Raw genomic sequence first — 21596 nt, 5'->3', positions numbered from 1 at the left:
TGGAATCTAGATAGTTGCCATACATTACATCTTTTAAAGAAATGGTCTTGTCAAAAGCTGGGGAGAGTCCTCCAGTATAACAGATGCAGCTGTAAATGAAAGGCAATTGTTACCTTGCATTTGCAAGCAGTTACTTCAAGCACTTGGACTTAATTGAGTGTGGTAACTTATTCTAAAGGGGCTGAAAGCCCTGTCACCCTCTGGATCACAAACATATTTAACACCCAGAAATTGAGAAATCTGCTTTCATCAGAAGCATATGTTGGTAATGCTGTTGCTGAAAAACAGAGAATCAAAGGCTCTCGGAGGTTATCTCAAGGTTTCGTGCTGTATCTCTGCGTATTTATCTGCACCACCACCATTTTTTTTGTGTGTGTTCCTGACTGAGGTGCCTTGAAGAATGAAAATGATTGATTACATCCTCCCATACACCCCAACTTGTGCTCCTTACTCTCTCTGCCAGTGTTCTGAGAAAAGGTGTTGCCCTCCCCTGGGCCTGTTAACTGTCACAGGTGCTGTTGAGCACTTTCTCCAAAGAGAGGACATCAGTGTCCCAAACCAGAGAGGGAAGTCAACAGCAGTGTACGTTGGCTGTGGGCTTTAGGAGAAGGGAAGGGACTGAATTGTTCCACATGGACATCCTAACAAGTTGGGCTTGTGGGAGCAGGCGCTGAATATCATTGTATATGTGCTGCTAGTTACAGGTGCAGACAAACCCCCAAAAACAATTGGAAAAGCTGCTAAACCAGAGATCTGGCCTTTCACTGGTGTGTAATCATAAAGGAAATATGGCATCCCTTAGGTAGGACTTTTTATCAGCCTAGAGTTAGGAGTATTTCAAAGAAAGTAGTTTTAAGGCAAGTGCTTACCAAACTTTAAGCTTCATATTTAGACTCTGTACTCAGTGAAAGGAAACCTCAGGGGCACGGTTCACATAACCCATCTGCGACTTCTACTGTCAGATGAAATGACTTAAGACCTAGAAGTATCTGTTTCTTTTCACTGAATGTAAAGAGAGCTAGATGACTACCTCACATTTCAGTATTATAGATATCAAAATTTAGTTGAGATTAGGGATATTTGTTGTCAACCTTGCACATCTGAGAGATGGGAAATAATATTCCCAGACCAACTTGGAAATGCTTGTGATTTCTTTGTCTGTGGAGGGGAAGAAGAAGAAACCATATGAAACAGCTTGGAATTTTTCATTGCTATCTAAAGTCATGCAGAACCCAGCAAATCTTGCTGGGCAACCTGATCTAAAAGTAGTAATTAGAAAATTTGTGTAAAGAGAGACATAGGAAAAGGTTCCCACTTCTTGCAAGAAATGGAAGTTGATGGTTCAGACAACATTTTCAGGAGTCTTGTCAGGCCAGAGGCTGTCAAGTTACACTAGAAGAAAACAGAGGGTATGCTTTTATGCTGCTAAATAAGAGGAGCGACAAGCCAGTTTCAGCAATGGAGCCATGATTCTCCTCCTGCTTAACTGTTGGCTCATTCCTGGGCTATTTGTTTCCAGCAGGCTCCAGACAGAAACAGCCTTAAGCACTGAGACTTGGCTGAAAATTGACTCTAATTTAGCAGTGTAGGCACAGCCAGAGAGTCTAAATATGAAATAAAGTGGTGCTGCTAACGAATGGTACTGCATGCATCATCATTCCACCTGCCTCAGATAGGTGCAATCCCTTAACTGATCCTTTACGAAATAACTGCATTGGTCTTCTGAGCAACCAGCAAGAAAGGGCAGTATCAGCCTTTTAATCCATATCATCCCTGCTGCTATGGAACCTGATAATGGATCTCTGCTGTGATTAATGGAGATTTGAACTGAACCTTTTTGGAGTCGTGACTGTGGATGATAAAAGGAACTCCTCAGATGATCATAATCAAGATATTGTTTGTGTGCAAATACAAGTTGAGTATTCAGCTTGTGTTTTCTCCTTTCATTTTTATACAGAGGTTGCTCACTTCTCATGTCCCTCTTTTTCCCATTTTGCTGCACTAACGAGTTTTTAATGCAAAGGAAAAGTGATTATAAGCAGTGAAGCAAAGACAGCTTTATAGAGCAGGACTGAGGAATTGAAGACAGATCAGAGCTATCCACCAGCCTAAGATAAAAAAGAAGTTCATGAAAACAGAGACATATAGATAGCTTTGATTTCATTATCATTAGACAAGAAAGGACATGATTTCATTATCATTAGACAAGAAAGGACAAAAAATGGAATAGCTATAAAGCTGTTCATACCTAGTTAGTTGCCTATATTAATAAAAGACTATGCAGAAAGCATTAAAGTTATAACATAAAACAGGAAAATATCCTGGGATAAAATCAGGATAAAACAGGAAAATATAGGAAACTTTCTGTTCATATTTGTTCTTGGTGTCATGTAATGTGATTACCAGATTATAGCCATATAAAAATACAAGTATTTGTATTTTATTCATTGATGCTGTGTTTGCATTTCATTGCTAAGCATGGGTTATTTCTTTGGATCTTTCTCCCTTTCTCTCTTTCCTTTTGAACACAAGTTCTGGGGATTGTATTTCTATTTTTGATTTCATGTTTATCAAATCTTGAATTATACACAAGTTAAATAGTTTTGCTAGCTTTTACAGAAAGCTTTTGTTTGGAAGATATATGTACCTAGTTATAATATTCACAACAAAAGTACCTAATTACATTTGAGAGGTGATTGACTAGAAAAGAGTGATTTATATATAGTATTTTCTGATTGCAGCTAGAAAGCTAATGTAGAAGAATTAACAGTTAAGAGCAGAGAGGAGCACTAAATGTTGTTGTTCTGAAAAATAACAAAATTGTTCCTCCAAGATTAGGTCAATACTAATGCTTCATCTCATTTTTGTTCTTACAAGAAAAATATTTTTTGTTAAGTATAAATTAAGGAAAACACTACAGCACAACTATTTTCCAGGAAATACCCTAACATCACAAAAACTATAAAACAGTGTGATTTATGGGCAACATCTTTTATTTTTGACTAATCATTACTGTGCAGTTTAATTACAGTGTTGTCAGCTTTTGTAGCTTTCTCAGATGCAGCACTCTACCCATTTAAGAAATTAGGAAACTTAGAAAGGGATGTTAAGTGGGTTGCCTGGAGGGACAGAAAAAATCCATGTTAGAGTGGAACAAGGTTTCAGAATGCTGCTTAAATCAGTGTCACATCTTCATTGGATAGATTTCTTGTCCAGTGCAATCCATTTTAGTGCTCTAGATTTTGTAGTTTAATTTATTTTGACACTGAAACGCAGCATAAGAATTGCATTAACATTCTGTGCCTTTTTGATATTCAGCTGTCTATTGCAAAGGTCCTCTGTCATGTTCTTGCCCTAGGTTAATATAGTAAACAAGATATATTTCAGTATATGTATCAGCGAGTGATTTTTACATAAGTACTACAAATTTCCTGTTTAGTTTTGTATTGCAAAATAAATTGGAGTTTGGAAGGTAATGAATAATTAATCCCTCTCCCACTTATGAGAATAATTTTTAGGAACACGTCTTCTGTTTTTGACATGCAAACTATTTCCTCAGAAACTATTTAAATATTTGCATAAAGTCCACAAACATGCTGTATCAAATGTCACTCAAATTATGTAAGTGACTTAGTTATCCACTATCTCTGTGCGTTACTTACTGACTTTTACTGTTTTCAAGTTTGTAGACTTGATTACATGCCATTCAAGACACAGGGAGGCCAAGTCTATAATTTAGACCTTCTAACCAGTATGTTGAAAAATGTGTTTCAGTAAACTGATCATACTTAAACACCCGTACAATATCCCTACCAAATTACCTTCTGTGTGCATTTAAGCGATTTTCTGATTTTATTTTCTTTAGGTCAATGGAACGGAAATTGAATATGAATTTGAAGAAATTACATTGGAAAGGGTAGGTGTAATTTATTCTTCTCTTATAGGAAAAAGTAATCTGTAATAAAAATAATGCAATTACTTATGAAATTAAAAGCAATTAAGAATGAAATATTTTCCATTTTGAATAAAGATGTCCGCTTTTTTTTTTTCTAAAGTGTGAAAAAATGAATGATACAACAGGATAAGCTTGTCATGGTTTTAAGATGTTTCAGGTGTAGCTAATTACAGACCAGTATCCAGAATGCTTTTCTTCCTCATAACTATGTCAGTGCTTGACTAGGTGTTTCACCATTGGGAAGAGCCCATGTAATGTGGTAACTCGCTTTTTAGACTGTGACCTGGAATTGTAGGAGCTTTTCTCCTTTAAATTCCTTGATTTCCTTGCATGATAATAGAGGATGTGTAGTCTTAAGTTATAAAATAAAAATTGAAGTAGTGTTTTTAATGTTCTAGTGACAAAAGCTGCAGACCATGTCTACATGTAAAGGATATTTTTATATTCTTTATAAAGACAAGTCTGAGTTGCGTGAGGTATAAGCAGGACTCACTGTAAAGGCTTTGTTAGTAGCGTGGTTTAAGTGTAGCACAAGAAAGAAGTATATTTACAGATCACATTGCATCATATCTTCCTAGATTTGGTGTTTTTTCCTTGCCTTTTGGTTACATAAGTGTTGTCTTTAGACTGCGAACTTTCTTTGCCACAAGACCAAGACCAGATGGGCAGCATATTGTGTGAGCAAGAAAGTCTAAGCTTTGTCATGTATCGTAGTGTTTACAAGGATTGTTAGTGGATGCAAGATTGTTATTGCTGAATGCCTTCAGTATTCTACCAACATGTTGGTAATACTAAATTTTATAATCTTGAAGCAAACACAGTTAGCCTTCTTCCTACATAAAATGTTCGAATGCAAAGCCAGATTTATCAAAATGTGACTGATGGCATATGAGCAAATGCCTGTAAGGTAGGAAACTACCATTAAATTAGATACTTAGATTATACAATTCATTGCACTTTTTCTGAATGTTATATTTTTAATTGTCCGGAATAATGAATTTCATAATCATTCAATGTATAGGGATACAAGCTTATATTCTCATTGATTTGCTCACTCAGGCAAATTACAAAAGAGCAATATATCTTTTTACCACAGCCACCTCATAACAGATAATGTATAAGGTTATAGGCACTTTTATCTACTGTCTTTCAAGTTATTTGTGCATCAGTAGTTATTCATTGGACTAGAGTTTCCAAAGGTCACTGAACAGAACACATGCCTCCTGGGTGATATTTTGAAAACCGCTTCATTTTTAATAGATGTGTAACTTATCAGTGTACATACTGCAAAACCAATGTGACTTGCATCTACTGTACCTGTCCAATGCACATAAATGGTTATTCATCATATAATACCACATAATATCAGTTAAAGACTGATAAACAATGGCAGAAAAAGCTACAGATTTTAATGGAGAACATTTCAGTTCTCCATTGCTCCATTCTCCATTGCTGAGTTTGTGGCTTCTGATTATTACTGCTTGAAATGTTCTGTCACATGTATCAGTGTTTTGTCTCAAAGGCAGGATACTGTGGCTGCTGGTTTTTGTGTGAGACATAAAACACAAGTGATTGCTTTTAAATAGCTGTCATTTATGTTAGACTAACAGCATTTTCAGAAGAAAGACATTCTCCATGTTGATTACCCATTTTCTTCCACAAAACTTTTTTTTTAGAAATTAGATGGAAAATCTCTCTGTATTTAAAAGCTGTAAAATGTTTTAAGGTTGCTCTGGATGAGAGAGAAAAATGTACTTTTCCCATATCAAACAGTTGGTAATAAACTTTCCAATTTAGCCCAGTTATCCAAGTTACATAATTATGCATCCCAAAAATTATCCAATATTTTCTTCAATGACATTTATCCACATTTTGAAATAGTCAACATAATTTAATGGATTTTACAATGTAAAAGATAAAATGATTTATGGTATATTATGCCTTTTGCACTTTTTTCCACTTTCTTATTTGTGGCATAATAAAAGGCAAGGCAGTAAGGGATTGACTATATAACAGCATCTCCCAGTCTCCATAGACTAGCTAAAGACACCTTTAATTTAATTGTAGAAAGTCATCTTCATCCACAGGTGACATGATTCTGTAGGATGTATTCCTGAAGAGAGCTACTTCCTTAGATATGATACTCATCGCAGAAGGAAAAAATGGCTCTATCCCTTGGAGTAACCGTTCTGTGATTGTTGGCAGAATGTGTCCCATGTGGAGCTGGGGAGCAGACCAGTGGGGTCCTGGAAATGCCAGAAGGAAACACCACTTAGGGGCCAAGGAGTTGAACGGAGTAGAGCTTGCTGAGTGTCATCAAGTTTCACAGAATCACAGAGAATCACAGAATCATCTAGGTTGGAAGAGACCTCCAAGATCATCTACTCCAACCTCTGACCTAACACTAACAAGTCCTCCGCTAAACCATATCACTAAGCTCAACATCTAAACGTCTTTTAAAGACTTCCAGGGATGGTGACTCAACCACTTCCCTGGGCAGCCTATTCCGATGCCTAACAACCCTTTCAGTAAAGAATTTCTTCCTAATATCGAACCTAAACCTCCCCTGGCACAACTTTAGCCCATTCCCCCTCGTCCTGTCTCCAGACATGTGGGAGAATAGACCAACCTCCACCTCGCTACAGCCTCCTTTAAGCTAAGATCCAGTTGGTTTACCAAGAAATGACTGTGAGAATGCAGTGAGCTTGTGTAGAAAGATTTTGTATTTTTGTGTCTATGAAAAAAATGTTCAATTGTTTCTATTTAAAATGTTGTGACCTAGCTTACAGTTTAACAAAACCTGAGGTTTTGAACTTAAAAGGCTTCAACAAGAGTTCACAAAGAGGATAAATTTGGGGCAGATTCACCCTAAAGCTGTGGTCAGTGCTGTTCCAAGAGTTAAGGACATTGCCAGCCCCTCATCCGCTGACATATTTTTATTCTTTTGCTCTTCTTCAGCTGTACCAACCACTCATGAGATATTCTCACTAGTCCCTGTACCCACAAGGATCACTGTTAAATACGAGCTCACTTAGGGCTCTCGTGAGAGTCTACTTAGGTAACGCAATTACACAGTTAGGAGAATTCAAATTCACTTTTATTTTTTAAAAAAGGCAGTTTTATTTCCTTCAACTATTTCAGAGAGCGTGAGAGTTTCTCGGCCAACTTGCAGGCACAAAATGCAGATCCAGGTGTAGACTAAGACTTGGCAATTTGTAATAGGCTACAGTGCCCAAATGCACACTTAAGACAAAATTCCTTAAAATAAGCCATTACTTTGCCCTAGCTTGAATATTAAAGACACTGTAAAAAGGAAATTCTACATAAAATGACATATTAGTGCAGTGGTGTTAGTATTCCATGACTGCATGACTTGAAAAATGTATCCAGTGCTATCAAAAGACTGATTTGCACTGGTAAATAAATCAGTGCTCAGTGTAAGAGAGAACTGAATAGAATGTTACAAAGCCTAGCTAACTTCTCTAAGCTAGAGGAAAGTTTTAATTGATTGACTCCTTATTAAAGCACGTGCTGAAGAGGGGGTTTTCATAAAAGTTAATGGAACGTCAGCCAATATCAATAGTTACCCTAAAGAGGACTGAAGAGGTGAATTTTACACTATATTCAGTGTTGGTGTGGCCTCACCTTGAATATAGTGTGGAGTTCTGGGCTCCACAATGTAAAAAGGATGTTAAGGTAATGGAAAACATCCAGAGGAAGGCAAGAAAGCTGGTAAAAGGGCAGGAAGGCATGTGCTGTGAGGAGAGGCTGAGGAGCCTTGGGGTGCCCAGTCAGGAGAGGCCCTCACTGCGCCCTGGAGCCCCCTGAGGAGGGAAGCGCCGAGGGAGGTGCCGCTCTCTGCTCCCTGGGACCGATGGCTGGACACATGGGGACGGCACAGAGCTGCGCCAGGGGAGGGTCAGCCTGAGCATGAGGGAAAATTCCTGTGCCGTGAGGGTGGTCAGATGCTGGGACAGGCTTCCTAGCGAGGTGGTTGGTGCCCCGTGCCTGTCAGTGTTCAGGAGGCATTTGGACAGTGCCCTCAGGAATGTGCCTTAGCTTTTGGTTAGCCCTGAAGGGGTCAGGCGGTTGGACTTGATGATCTCTGAGGGTCCCTTCCAACTAACTATTTGATTCAGTTCAATTCTATTATATTCAGAGTAGAGAAGACAGTGAGTCGCTTCATGATTCATGTTGAATTCATGCCAAGTTCAACGTCTGAGTTCAGATCTCAGTACTTCTTTGCTCATCTAACTTTGTCTATTCTTCAGATGTTAAGAGAAATAGGGCATTTATGGTTAGTAAAACTGTTTTCACCAAATCATTTGATGTTCCAACATTTATTTTTATTCTGTGTCTGTATAGAAGTAAAAATATATAACTTTTTTGTGGGATAGACTGTTTAGAAAAATGAATTTATTTCAAGCCTGGGTTTTTATTTACTTGTTCTTTGCAACCCTTACAGGTAATTACTACTGTGCTAGTAACTATGCTGTTTTCACCAGTTGTTTCCTTGGTGAAAATGCAGTTCACAAAAGGATAAAGAGGTACCTTTCCCTCAATGTTAAAGAGCATTGGGAACTGGATTGTATTCAAATGACACAAGGAATTTAATTTGACTCAATGTCTTATTTTTATATCTGTTGCTCTTGTTTTGGCTGAGATCACTGTTTGCTTACATGTCTGGGAAATAAATTTTTCACTATTAGTCAGTAATGTATCTGCTTTCTGCTTTTTCTGAGGTCTTAGATATTGGTTGTTCCTGCAGCAGCGTGCTTTGACCTCTCAGGAATGATATTATAGGACAGTGCAGTACCAGGAAAAGCCCCTTTTATTTAGTTCAAAAACAACAGACTGGAAGGGATTGGTCAAGAAAGGGCACTAGGTGAAGATATTTTCAAAGTTTAAAAGCATAAGCCATAGAAGTGTGCCTTTTGAGAACCCGGAGTGCATGAATCAATACAAGACCATCAGCAACCCCAGTGAAGTGGTCTGACATCTTCCAACAGGAGAAAGTATATCTTTTAACATGAGTGTCCCTCAGGTGCCTGTAGAGCTCTTCCAAACACAGTGTTGCTCTCTGAGTGTTTGTTTTTGCAGAACTGTAATGTTTTCTTCCCTTTTGAGGTCTTTCTAACTGGGTGCCCTTATTACATTTTTTTCTTTACTAGGGCCTGTCTGCTTCCTGATAATGAGTGGTAGTTATTCTTCTAGCACTCAAACTGAAATCAATTATCATTCAAAGGCAAAATCCTTCTTATTGACCAGTTTATATCAGGTTTATAGTAGAATAGTAATCTATGAATATTGAATACAATAAAACTCTCCCACGGGATTTTTTTCCTGAAAGTGGCCAGCAAACTCTGCCTACAAGAAAAGGCAGAAGTATCTATGTATGAAGCTGTAGGAGACCAACAGAAAAGCAGTGTATTTCTCTCTCTGTAAAATAATGTTCTGAAATGAAAAAGAAATAAAAAAGTTCCTTGAAAATACATGTTTAGTGCATGCAAACATTGTGTGGGAAGTTCTCTTATGCTTTCTAGCTCCAATTATATCTCAGTTATGAGATACAGAAGATTATGCTCCTGATAACTGGTTGCACCAGTGGCTGTTGTTCACTTTCAGAGATGTCTTTGGACATTGGAAAGGGCAGGCTTTCTGGCTGCTTGATGCAATGGTTTAGGCAAGGTCTGTCTTCTCCTTTCGTCTCTTATGCCTTATTAGATTTCGTTTGACCTTAGGTTGCGCAGGAGCAAGCTGATGAAAGGAGATAAAGGAACCTGGTGTACAGTCCTGCTAATGTGACACAGAAATACCAGGTCAACATTTTCCAAGGCAACTACAGAATTTGGTTGCTTCAGTTTAATGACCTAAATTAAGATTCCTTGGAACAGCCTGATTTTTTTGTAACATTACTCACACAGAGCATGTGACTTTCTGTCACCTCAAAGCAGCCCTAATTTGGCACCCAAAATATAATTATTCACTGGAAAACTTTGTTCTTTGTTCTTGTTCTGTCAGAGAGTCATTATGCTGAAGCTATTCTGGTTGTAGAGCTGTGCATGTCATACGGGGGCCTGTTCCACCTGTGCTCAACAGAGGTACAAGGTGTGCCAGTCTGGTATATTCATGGAAAGGCAGAAAAAAAAGGAGGGAGGAATGGGGGGGTGGGGGGTGGGGATGAGGGTGCAGGTTGTACATTTGGAGGGACAGAAGTTGCTGCCCAGTGGTGTTAGCTGTCATTCTCCACATTGGGTATCTGAAACTGGAAACTACAAAACCCCACCTTACTGTCTTGCTGAAGACTATTGGCTGGGAAAGTGAAGTAACAGCCTTTGATGTTATATATTTGATATCCCTCTTAGGTGTACAAAATATGTTTTATTTATTGCACCTCTACATGTTGGGAGTGTGGTGAAGTGGGATAGGTGAGTTGTCCCAGTTTTCCCCAAAGCAGTGACAGGACTCGGAGGACTAATCTGTCCTATCCAGATAGGGACAATCTGGACTGATTCAGAATATGTGCTGCCAGAATAATTGGAGTTATCTAGGCCAAGGGCTAAAAAAGCATGTGGCTTTCCATGGAGTCTGTGTTTACAAGCAAGATTTGTCCTATATTTCATCATTGCTACAGTTGCTTAAAGGGTGCATCCTTTCCCGGCTGGAGAGTGGGAGCAGTTCTCATCCCCATACTCAGAAAAGCTGCTAAACAGGGAGATGCCTCCTAAAAGCCTCCTAAACAGGGAGTTGAAGGAGGGGAAGAGGATGTAAGTGACAAAGGAAAACATTTTAATGGCTCCTGTTTATAGCTACACTGTGATTAGGAAAAGAAGCTGAAATAATACTATACATTTAGCTCCCTCTCTGTGCCTATCAAATGTATTCATATTTTCACATTCTTACCTTCAAATCTTGCATTTAAGTCTAGATGTCTGAAATGCATTGCTTGGATGCTAGCTCATTTAAATCAGAATAATGTATTTCCTTGTATTTATCACTACATTGAAGCAGCGTGCCATTTAGACTAATCTGAGGGCATTTTCTCAGTGAAGGATGTCTCCCATGCATGTGTAATAGCTTTATATCTCAGGTAGAAAAAAATATAGTTTGGAATTACATTTGATGGTTTAAGCTTTCCAAGGCAAAGAATATTTTTATTACTATGCATTAGACTTTTATGCATTTGTATATTTATTTTTAAGGTCTATATATTCACTATTCTTAGTAATTTGTGTAGTGGCTTCTGGGTTTTTTTTTTAGGTGAGGGGCTCACTATTTGTTTCAATAGGTCTGTAGGTCCAATTTAAACCCTGGAGGGATATTTATAGTTTGAATTAACAGGGGAAAGTTTATCAGAGTTTTTCTGTTGTGTGAGAAATTTTAAATTACTGAATATACTGTTGTGAAAGCTCAATGTGGTATTTTAGCATTTTCAAAATAATTTGGAGCTTTGACTGGTGCTCAAACAGGAAAAGAAAATTTGATATTTTGATGTATTTTTTCTAATTTAATAAGAGTCACTCAACACACTGATCCTTTTCCCTCCCATAGGAGTATAAGAAACGTCATTTTCCAATATACTGAATCGCAAGAAGGGAATTTGTTCAGGGAGAGCATGTCAGTAGAATAGATACTAGAAAGAAGGCACTAACATAATACTAGAAAGTATTGTGAAAACAATAGAGAAGAATTAAAAATCAACTACAGGAAAAAAAATAATGGTAATGATGTATATTAAAAATGAAGAAAATTTGAAAGGGTAAACAGCAGTTATTTAAAAGTTTAAAAGCCACCTATGTGAGTACAGGGGAAAAAAATATATATTTGTGCTTATCTTTACTTGACAGTTATCCCTTCAACTTTAGCAAGATCACTGAGACCTTGAGTTATCTATTACGTGAAAAGTTCTTTCATGCAAGTCAGAGCTGCCCAGAGGCAGTGGTCTGCTGCTGTTTCTTTTAAATTATTATATTGACATTTTATTTTTCATAGAATCACAGAATGGTTTGGGTTGGAAGGGACCTTAAAGCCCATCTAGTTCCAACTCCCTGCCATGGGCAGGGACACCTCCCACCAGACCAGGTTGCTCAAAGCCCCATCCAGCCTGGCCTTGAACACTCCCAGGGATGGGGCATCCACACCTTCTCTGGGCAACCTCTCCAGTGCCTCACCACCCTCTGAGTGAAGAATTTCTTCCAAATGTCTAATCTAAACCTGCCGTCTTTTAGTTTAAAGCCATGAGTCCCTCCCCTTTTCCTGTAGGCCACCTTTAGGTACTGGCAGGCCGCTGTAAGGTCTCCCTGGAGCCTTCTCTTCCCAGGCTGAACAGCCCCAACTCTCTCAGCCTGTCTTCACAGGAGGGGTGCTCCAGCCCTCTGATCAACCTTGTGGCCTTCCTCTGAACTCGCTGTAATACTTCCATGTCCTCCTTGTGCTGGAGCCCCAGAGCTGAATGCAGGGCTCCAGGTGGGGTCTCATGAGAGCAGAGCAGAGAGGGACAATCCTCTCCCTCACCAATCTGGCTACGCTTTCAGGTACTATCACTCATTTGTTGCCTTTTTTCACCTCCTAACTTGCTTCCTCTCACTAGATCATTTGCAGCAAGTAACTCTGCTGGTTTTACTATTATTATTATTTACAGCTTTACCTGAAAATTCCATTTAGTTTAGATGTAGCTCTCTAGCATGTGGTCTTTCAGCTTATTTACTGTATTATCTTTAACTGCTGAAGTCCAAGGCCAGCTTTATATCACTCCTGTTTGGTGTTTGGAAGGTGAGCATCTAATCCAGACTGGTTGTGCGACTGCCTTTATAGTGTAAGGAGAGCAGTAAGCATCACAGGGTGTCTTGCCCCATCACTCTGCAGGTGCAGATCGCACATGGGCTTATTTTACAGCTTTTACAGGGGCTAGTTTAGAGAGTTAAGTTTTAAAGAGTTACACTTGCAGAACTAAACTTACAGAATATTGCAGTTGCTGAAAGGAATAGTTAAGGGTGCAGGAGATAACGGTCTAATGAAAAAAGTTTAGCACTGTGAAATAGGACAGGCTTTTGGAGCTGTATGTCCTAGCCCTCTGGGCTGATGCAGGAAAGCAGACCTTTTCCTTGCACTTAGCATTTCAGCTGTTAATAGGCAATAATTTAGCATAGAAATTTTGTAGGAATAAGTCCCTTATTGATTTGAGAGCTTAGCTCAGATTTAGGGGTGTTATAAGAGCTTGGATAACATCCCAATTTTCACAAACTGCAAACAAATGCATTTTGCTCTGCACAGTTCTGCTTTTCCAAATTGACATAAAAAGTCTATTAGTGGAAAGCCTAAATGTATCACCCAAGCAAACCTGAAATGTTCCATCCTGCGATACTTCAAATCAATCAGCTCTAGTCAGTAATGACCAGAGCTGCAAATGTGAATGTAGGCTATGTACTTCAAAGTAGACATACTGTTTCTGAATAAAAGCTGCTGGAACACTAATATGAGAGTGTGTGTACACTAAGAGTGATGTGTCTGAGATGCTGACTATTCTGGAAAAGTATGTAGGAATCTTTTTGGAGAAAGACTGAGAAAGCAGTGCAAGAAGAAATGACAAACTAAAGAGCTACAAAGCAGTGGTTCAACTCAGTTTTCACTTAGTTTTGCAATTGGCACTGGCAAATAATATGTAGATTTAAGATAATATGTACATTTAAATAAATGAGAAAGATGAACCTCAATTTACTGGTAGAAAATGAATCATTCTGGAGATGACAGTAATCATCGTGCAGCAAAGATGGTCATTTTTGAGGCAGGAATTTTTAAAAGGCATCTTTGATATGCTGGATTTGTCTCTTCAGAAAAAGCAATGTTTTTCATTGCAGAAAATTGCCTTTCACTTTTGTTATTAATTTAAAATCAATTGTAATGCATAAATTAGGGCCACTCAACCTTGAGGAATCAGTATGCCACTTTGGTAGAGAATAGCATTGCAGAGATGGAGACAAATGGAAAACAAAAGGGGAGATGGAAAAAAAAAGGGAGGAAATAATTCACTGTTTTACCCAGCCTGGATTCCACAACTTCATTGCTATGCATCGTAACATAGTAATAGCATATCACAATAACAATGCCTAATTTCCTGTTTGTATGCAGCATTGCAGATATTTTCTCTTCTTATGCATTTATATTTGAAGCAGTCAGAAGATCATTTCTCTTCATCTTATAACTACCATCCAGCTTCTCTCTTTGATACTGTGAAGGGAAAAAAAAAAAAAAAAAACTCTTTCTTGTCAAAACAGGGGCAAGATCTGATCTGATATACTTTTTTGCAAAGTAATTTTGAAGGAGCAACGGCCCCCTTTATAGCACTTAGAAGCTCTTTGGAAAGAGATGATATAGACCATTTCCTCTCAGATTTTGTCCCGGTTTAAAACTGCAACTAAAAGTCAAATGGCTAAGGTAACTTAGCTGAAGGTATGCTGAAGTAGTCGAAAAACAATTGTATGCTGCTCATGCATGTTTTATATTACAAGGTGCTGCTTTATACTAAGAATGTGACCTAGCTGGTGAGTCTCAAGCATGGCTTGAAAGTCACCTTATGCAGCTTAATGCGATACATGAATTCTGACTGAATTCTATGAATAATTTATTTTTTGAAGTGGTTTTTAATTTTGCCGAGTTTAACTGATTGCACTCAGAGCACAGTACACACATTGTATACCTCACCTGCCAAGCAGAAGTGAGGCTCTGTTAGCGTACTTTGACTGTGAAAGTTTAGTTGATAGATTGCAATTAACGGGAATTAAACTATATAGGGAAAAAAAATGTGCTAAAATAAATTATAAGCCTGACACTATCATTTTTACCAATGGTAAATAGTGCTTCAGAGTGCAAATATTTCTCTTAACTGTGATGATGAAGATAATGTGCCTAGGGTTTTTATCATATTTCATGGTAGGGAAACTTGAGGAACAGAAAAGCAGGCCAGCTGTAAAAGTAGCAAGAAAATATATGCATCCTAAACTGTAATATAGTTACCCATTTAGTGAAGTACACTTTGAAGAGAACACAGTGAGAAGTGCCTATTTCACTGATATCAAGGGTCTTACTAATAGTGCAAAATTTACAGAAGTTTAGGAATAGCTAGAAAGAAGATTGCAATTTTATACCTTTGAAAAGTCCTTTGAATGTGTAAAAATGCTGAAATATATGCACTATCCACTTGTCTATCCACTGTTTATTTAGAAATGAGAAATGTAATATTTAGATAATTTAAAATTAAGATAACTTATACAAAATACTGGTAAATGTAGTTCTAAGGTAAATTTAGATATTTGAGAAATAGATACATTTATTATATTTCCAAAGCAAAAATAGTGCTGCATTGCACAGTGAGGTACTTGTACATGTTTTTGTCAATAAACACATCAGGTAATTAAAATATTGAACATTGAAAAAATATTTTGATTTTTGGAATAGAATCATAGAACAGTTTGGGATGGAAGGGGCGTTAAAGCCCACCCAGTTCCAACCCCCTGCCATGGGCAGGGACACCTCCCACCAGACCAGGTTGCTCAAAGCCCCATCCAGCCTGGCCTTGAACACCTCCAGGGATGGGGCATCGACAGCTTCTCAAGGCAGCCTGTGCCAGTGTCTCACCACCCTCTGAGTGAAGAATTTCTACTGGAAATCTAATATAAATCTACCTGTTAAGCAAACAGAAATGCTGTACCTATGGAGCTTACATTTTAGCAAATATGCTTAAGAGATTTCATATTAAGCTTTCTCATGGGAAAGCTAGAGCTCTGTAGTTATAATTCAAATGGTGGGGGGGAAGTCCCTTTCTGAGGGAAAGCTTAGAAAAGGAGTATGACACTCCTAGGTGTATTCATTATAATCGGGCTGAGGGAGAAATGAGTTGAGTCATAAGTGTATGTATAGACCTACAGTGAAAAGGAATTGTATCAGCTTAAAGCTATAAAGTCAGAAGTAACAAAAGCCATTAAAAATCAATGTCTTCACTGATTTTCTACCTCCAAACAATGCCATTACTCATCTCTCCCAGCAGCAGAGAAATATCTGTCTAAAAGGGCTGAAGAAAACCATGATCTTCCTGAAACTTCAATGTTAGTTTAAATGGGTGGAAAGAGATCAGATAAATCAAAATGTAGTGAGGACTTCGAGTCTAATGTAATTCTAATGAATAAAACTCAAAACTATCATTAATTATGTGAATGAGATAGAGCCTTGATATTCTTATCTGATTTCTAAAGGAGCTGGTTGATCAGTGTCTGCATCTGTCATGCTGAGTTTTCTAAAGGTCTTTGAGTACTGGAGAAATTTCAGAGTATTGAAAGAGAACTAATACTGTGGCAGTCCTTAAAAAGTGCAAATGGGATGGTGTGAGTCATCCTGCTTGCTGTCTGTGTAGGTCAGAATGAAAGGGGTGCTGGACTGTGCTGGGTGAAACACAGTCAAGTATTCTAAAAAGGCCAAATCTGAAGTCATACGTCAAGAAAGGGAATGCAGTCTGTGTATGAAATGAAGCACCCCTGCTTGGAAAGCAATGAATCTGCAAAACGTCCTGGGCCTCCTTGGCCAGGCACCAGCCAGACACAAATTTTCCATCCAGTGCTGTAGCCAAAGGTCTAGTGAAAACTGTAGATGCATAACTAAGGGCTGTGGGGTAGAACAGCTTTTGGGATGTGGAGTTCAGCAGGGTTTGGGACCTGATGTTTAGAACCTTTGGAATATTGTGCTCAGTTCTGCTATTACTTGAAAAGAATACTGATATCTGAAGTGTGTTTAGGAGAGGCTTGAGGGTTACTGACAGTTTGGAAAACATAATCTCTTAGTGAGAGGCATAGGGAGCTTCATGAATTTAGTTTCCTAGTGGGGAAAACTGAGGGGTGACTTGCTAACAAAAACATGAATTTACATGGGAAATAACCTTTAAGAGAATGCCCTTCATCCTACCTGTAAGAAGAGAACAGAAACTGATGTTTTTGTGTTGAATTTAGACAGGTTAAGACTGGACATAAAGATGCTAATATATTAGCAATGGTGATCGAGGACTGGATGAAAGTTTTAGTAAAGGCAAAACGGTGTTACGCAGCAGGAAAGATAGCAGCTAAAATGAAAAAAAAAAAGCTTAATATTCATACTAAGAAATAGAGAATATTAATGAATGCAAAAAATATTGTCAAATGCAAACTAATCTGGTAAGAGGGCAAAACTGGACATTTTGAGAGGGACAAGGGAGACAGCAGGATCTTGGTGGTAAGGTCGCGTTCAACCACATTAGTATATATATGTGACACATAGTTGAGTATGTAGCTTATTGTGGAGAGATCAGCAAGGCAGACTGTGTGCTCGTAGCATCCTTCCTTTAATTTATGAAAAGCAGAAGACGTTACAGATAAGAAGGCATATGGTTTTGTTTGAAGAACGGAAGTTTTCTGGGAATGCAAGGAGATTGATGTGTGCTCAGTTTTCATAGTAAGGGGGAAAAGTGCAAGACCCATCATGGCTTTTGTCCCCTTTTTGCAGTCATTGCTCTGCATAAAGAAGAGACACTGTGGAATTAAATGGTATTTTTCTCCAGAGATAACTTAAGTAGGTCCCACAGCCTATATTAGGCAGGAGTTCAAGGTAAATGATCCAACTGTGTCCTCTGTCTTAGATTAACTTTGAGGCATTGATTACCTACTTGGACATAATTAAAAAGGTGACATTTTTGAAAGCTGTATTTGTTAAATGAAATATTTTTATCGCTTTGTTCTGAGGACCAGGGTATTTCAGGTTACTACAACATAACGGATGTTGTTAAATGTTATTTTAATGGTGACCAGAGTCAGCAGAGATCAACCCCCCAAATTCTCCATGTTTACCAGATGATACATCAGAGTGCCTTAACTGGAAATCAGTCTTCCATAAATGGAGACTGAACTCCATATGGCCAAACAAATTTTTATAGGATTTTTAAAACCTACAGGATAGATAGTCTTGAGCTTTTTCGTGTTTGCTTATGATATAGTGGAGGAAGAAAGAAGAAAACCTCAACAAGAGTAAAATAAAAAGTAATGTATTTGTGAAAAATACATGCTCACTGATGACAATTGCCAAGAAGAAGCACACATGGAATAAACATTATTTTAAAATAGTAATATATGTTAGGCAAAAGCAGCCTACCTGAAGTGGAAATAAAAGCAATAACAGCTGTTATGGGACACAAATGTATGCTTTGGAAATCGTCAGATTTTCATTCCTGTTATATTATTCTCTTATGCTTGACAAACATTTTGCTTGTACTGTGTTTTCTTAGGTAAATCTACTCTCTAGATACTATGGCTAACTAGCAAATGTGATTTATAGATACAGGAGCTCCTTAGGAGAAGTGATTTGTGCAACCCCCTTTTTATAGTTCACTGGAAAAGAGAGTGTACATATGAAAAATGCACAAGTCAAAGTGAGTAATGAAACACAGTGCAGCAACCAAGCTGGATCCTGGAGGCGAGCTGCTCTAAAGGGATCGCGACCACATTAACTAATTCTGAAACATATGCAACTGTACACTGACAGGACTCTACTATGATGCTAGAGTCCATATACTCCAGCGTACTCCCTGGAGTCAATGTTAGATTGAGGTTCTTTGCCTAACAGTGCATTCAAACTATGTTCAAAAAAGCACAGAAAAGCCCTAGTGGTAAGGTGTAAAACTCAGTCATGAAGAGGCTGGTAGGAGCTTGAAAATGGTGGAGTAAAAAAAAGCACCAAACTGGGTGGGTTAGTTAGAGGTGAATTTTAAACTAAATAGAGTTCTGCAGCTTACAAGAGAGAAAGGTGTTCTTAACAATAGCAAATCAACATTTTTTAAAGTTTAAGTTGAATTTGGAACCAAAACTGTAAATGTTATTATAATTTCTATCAAAATTCTTATGGTCTCAAATCCTATTTCCTTCTTGAAAATTTAGAACAACAAAATAGTGTGTAAACAGGAATACCATGGAAAATGCCATCAAAAAGCAAAAGTTATTTTTTCTATATTCTTCCATTTATCAGGGTGGGGGGAGTGGGGAAGTAGTTTTGGGGTGGTTGTTGTTTTTATTGCTGGGTTTTTCTTGTATGCTTGATTTTGTTTTCTTTTGGCAGCATCTTATCAAAGCCCTAGCTTTCACAGGTCTTTAAAATCTGTTGATAATTGTTTTCGTTCGCTGTAATTGTAGTATAGAAGTTATAATGTAGGAATTGGCTAGATACATAATTTAAAGAACATGTAAAGAGCAAAGTTATGCATCCTTGAAGATACCTGGTAAATTGGTTCTTAGGATTAGTGTGTGTTATTTTCTCAATTAGGTTTAAAAAAAAAAAAAAAAAAAAAAGAACTCCAGAGAATCTGCTTATCCTGTACGTGCTTGCCTTCTAAATAACTCTCAAAGCCAGAGAAGCAGAAACAGCTATTAATTTCTTTAACAAAACATAGTGGTAGTGGCAAGGGTCGTAGTAGGATACAAAGAATCTCAAGGCTTTGCCTTAGAGGATGATATTTATGTGGGCAGGATATTTAACAGATCCCTCAATAAAGGCAGGGATTCAATCAGATAGTATAGTATTGCGTCTACCTTCTCCACATTTGTGAGAAAGGGAGCTGCCACCATTTTTATGTGGTATTTGTGGCTCAGATTCATAAAGGGACCTAGATGGCCAAAACAGCCACATAGATGAAATGCAGGCTTCTAACTCTGAAAAAGTGCCTAGCAATTCAGGTACTACAGGGTCATTTCAGAATGTCATTGATGCCGATGACCCTAATTTCACTCTTGTGCTTCCTGGAAGGGCTGTTTCTCATAGATCACCACTTGTTGTTCACCTGGTGTCGTATGAGATTCATGAACTTGATGTCTCTGGATTTGAATGACTTAAGAACCTTGAGTTCCCAGAGACACTCTGAACCTCCTCATTCAATAAGGAGGGAACTAAAGACATATACTAACTTTCTTTCTGTTCATACCCCACCATTCAGGTGGAGGCATAGTAATTAAGATCTCCTTAACCTGGGTAGCTATGAATGAAGTTTCGATTTCCTAAAAAGGCACTTTAGTCCTGGTCGTTTGCATCCATACGATATGGAGATTCTTGAGTCTTCCTTTCAAAGGAGCAAGAGGAAAGAAAACTCCTGAGGAGTCAAGAATTCATGGTCATCAGGGTCAGGAAGGCAATAGATTAAATGGAAGATGTTTCAATAGCCCAAGGATTTGAATCTTTCCCAAGGAGTCTGGAAATTGTTTTAAGGGTCTACTAGTGCCTTTTTAAATTAAAAAATAAAAATAAAAAAATCTGGTCTAACGTTTAGAGACAACATTCTATAGGCAAATAGAGGAAATCTCTACATCATATGCCCTTTCCCTTATGGCAAATTTCAACTTATTATCATGCTGCTGTGACAAGCAAGTCTGGAAAGTTCCTAAAGTATGTTGAAGATAACTTCTGTTACAAGTACTGTGTGAGCCAAGTCAGAAAGGTGCCCTCTTAGACTTATTTTTTGAGAATAGGGAAGGCCTTGTGACGGTAGGTGGCTGTCTTGGCCAGAGTGATCATGAAACGGTTGAGTTCAAAATTTCTAGTGTAAGGATAAAAATGGTCAGCACGGTTGCCACCCTGGGTTTTAGAAGAGCAAACTTTAAGCTTCTCAGGGAACTACTTAGCAGTGTCCCCTGGGAATCTACTCTAGAGTGTTTAGGGGTCCATGAGATCTGGTCACTTTTCAAGAACCTGGACTTTTAAAAGCCCAGGATCTAGCAGTCCCCCTGTGCCACAAATCAAGAAGCAAGGCAGAAAACCAGCCTTGCTGAACAGGGAACTCCTTCTGGAACTAGAGCAGAAAAGGAAAATACATGACCTCTGGAAGCAAGGTCTGGCTTCACAAGGCAAGTACAGAGCTGCAGTATGCAGCTGCAGGGAGTAAACAAGAAAAGCCAAAGCTCAACTTGAGTGTCTCTCTGACACTGTGGGGTCAGACAACAAAAAAGGGCTTTTTCAAATATGTCAACAGCAAGAGGCTGGACTGATACTTGAGGCAGATGGTCACCTAACAAGTAAGGAAGAGGAAAAGGCAGAGGCATTTAATGCCTTTTTTTTTTTCTCAGTTTTTAATAGCAATGACAGATCTGGAACTACCTGCTACTCAAAAGTTGGAAGACAATGACTGACGGTGTAGTGGCTTTCCATCTGTGGTCGCTGAAATTGTAAGGGACCGATTGTATCAGCTGAACGTTCATAAGTCCATGGGGACAGATGGGATTCATCCCAGTATACTGAAGGAATCAGCAGACATTATAGCTGGACCTCTCTCAATAATTTACCAAAGGTCTTGGGAGTCTGGGAAGGTTCCTGCTGACTAGAAGCTAGCCAATGCGATACCCATCTACAAAAAGGGTATGAAGGGAGACCCGGGAATCTACAGAGCTGTTAGTCTAACCTCAAGTGCCTAGAAAAGTTATGAAGATTGTCCTTGGGGATATTGAAAGGCATTTAAAGAACAAAACTACTATCAGGCATAGTCAACATGGATTCATGAAGGGAAAGACCTGTTTCAATAATTTGATCTCATTCTAATATAAGGTCACCTGGTTGGTGGATGAAAGGAAGCAGTAGACATAATATTTCT

At 38.3% G+C, this 21596-nt stretch overlaps 1 protein-coding gene across 4 annotated transcripts in view; it reads left to right on the top strand.

Annotated features, from left to right (window-relative positions):
* DLG2 (discs large MAGUK scaffold protein 2) overlaps window positions 1–21596 on the top strand; it is a 1033555-nt gene that overhangs the window by 636642 nt on the left and 375317 nt on the right. For all 4 annotated transcript variants that reach the window (XM_035560441.2, XM_035560439.2, XM_050713151.1 and 1 more), the window contains one exon: window positions 3866–3916. In XM_035560441.2, coding sequence (XP_035416334.1) covers window positions 3866–3916 — 51 coding nt within the window. The remainder of the gene's footprint in view (window positions 1–3865; window positions 3917–21596) is intronic.

This window comes from Cygnus atratus, chromosome 1 (genome assembly GCF_013377495.2).
Source record: "Cygnus atratus isolate AKBS03 ecotype Queensland, Australia chromosome 1, CAtr_DNAZoo_HiC_assembly, whole genome shotgun sequence".
Classification (NCBI taxonomy): Eukaryota; Metazoa; Chordata; class Aves; order Anseriformes; family Anatidae; genus Cygnus; species Cygnus atratus.
Note: the sequence above shows the minus strand (reverse complement) of the source record. Positions and strands in the feature narration are given on the sequence as shown.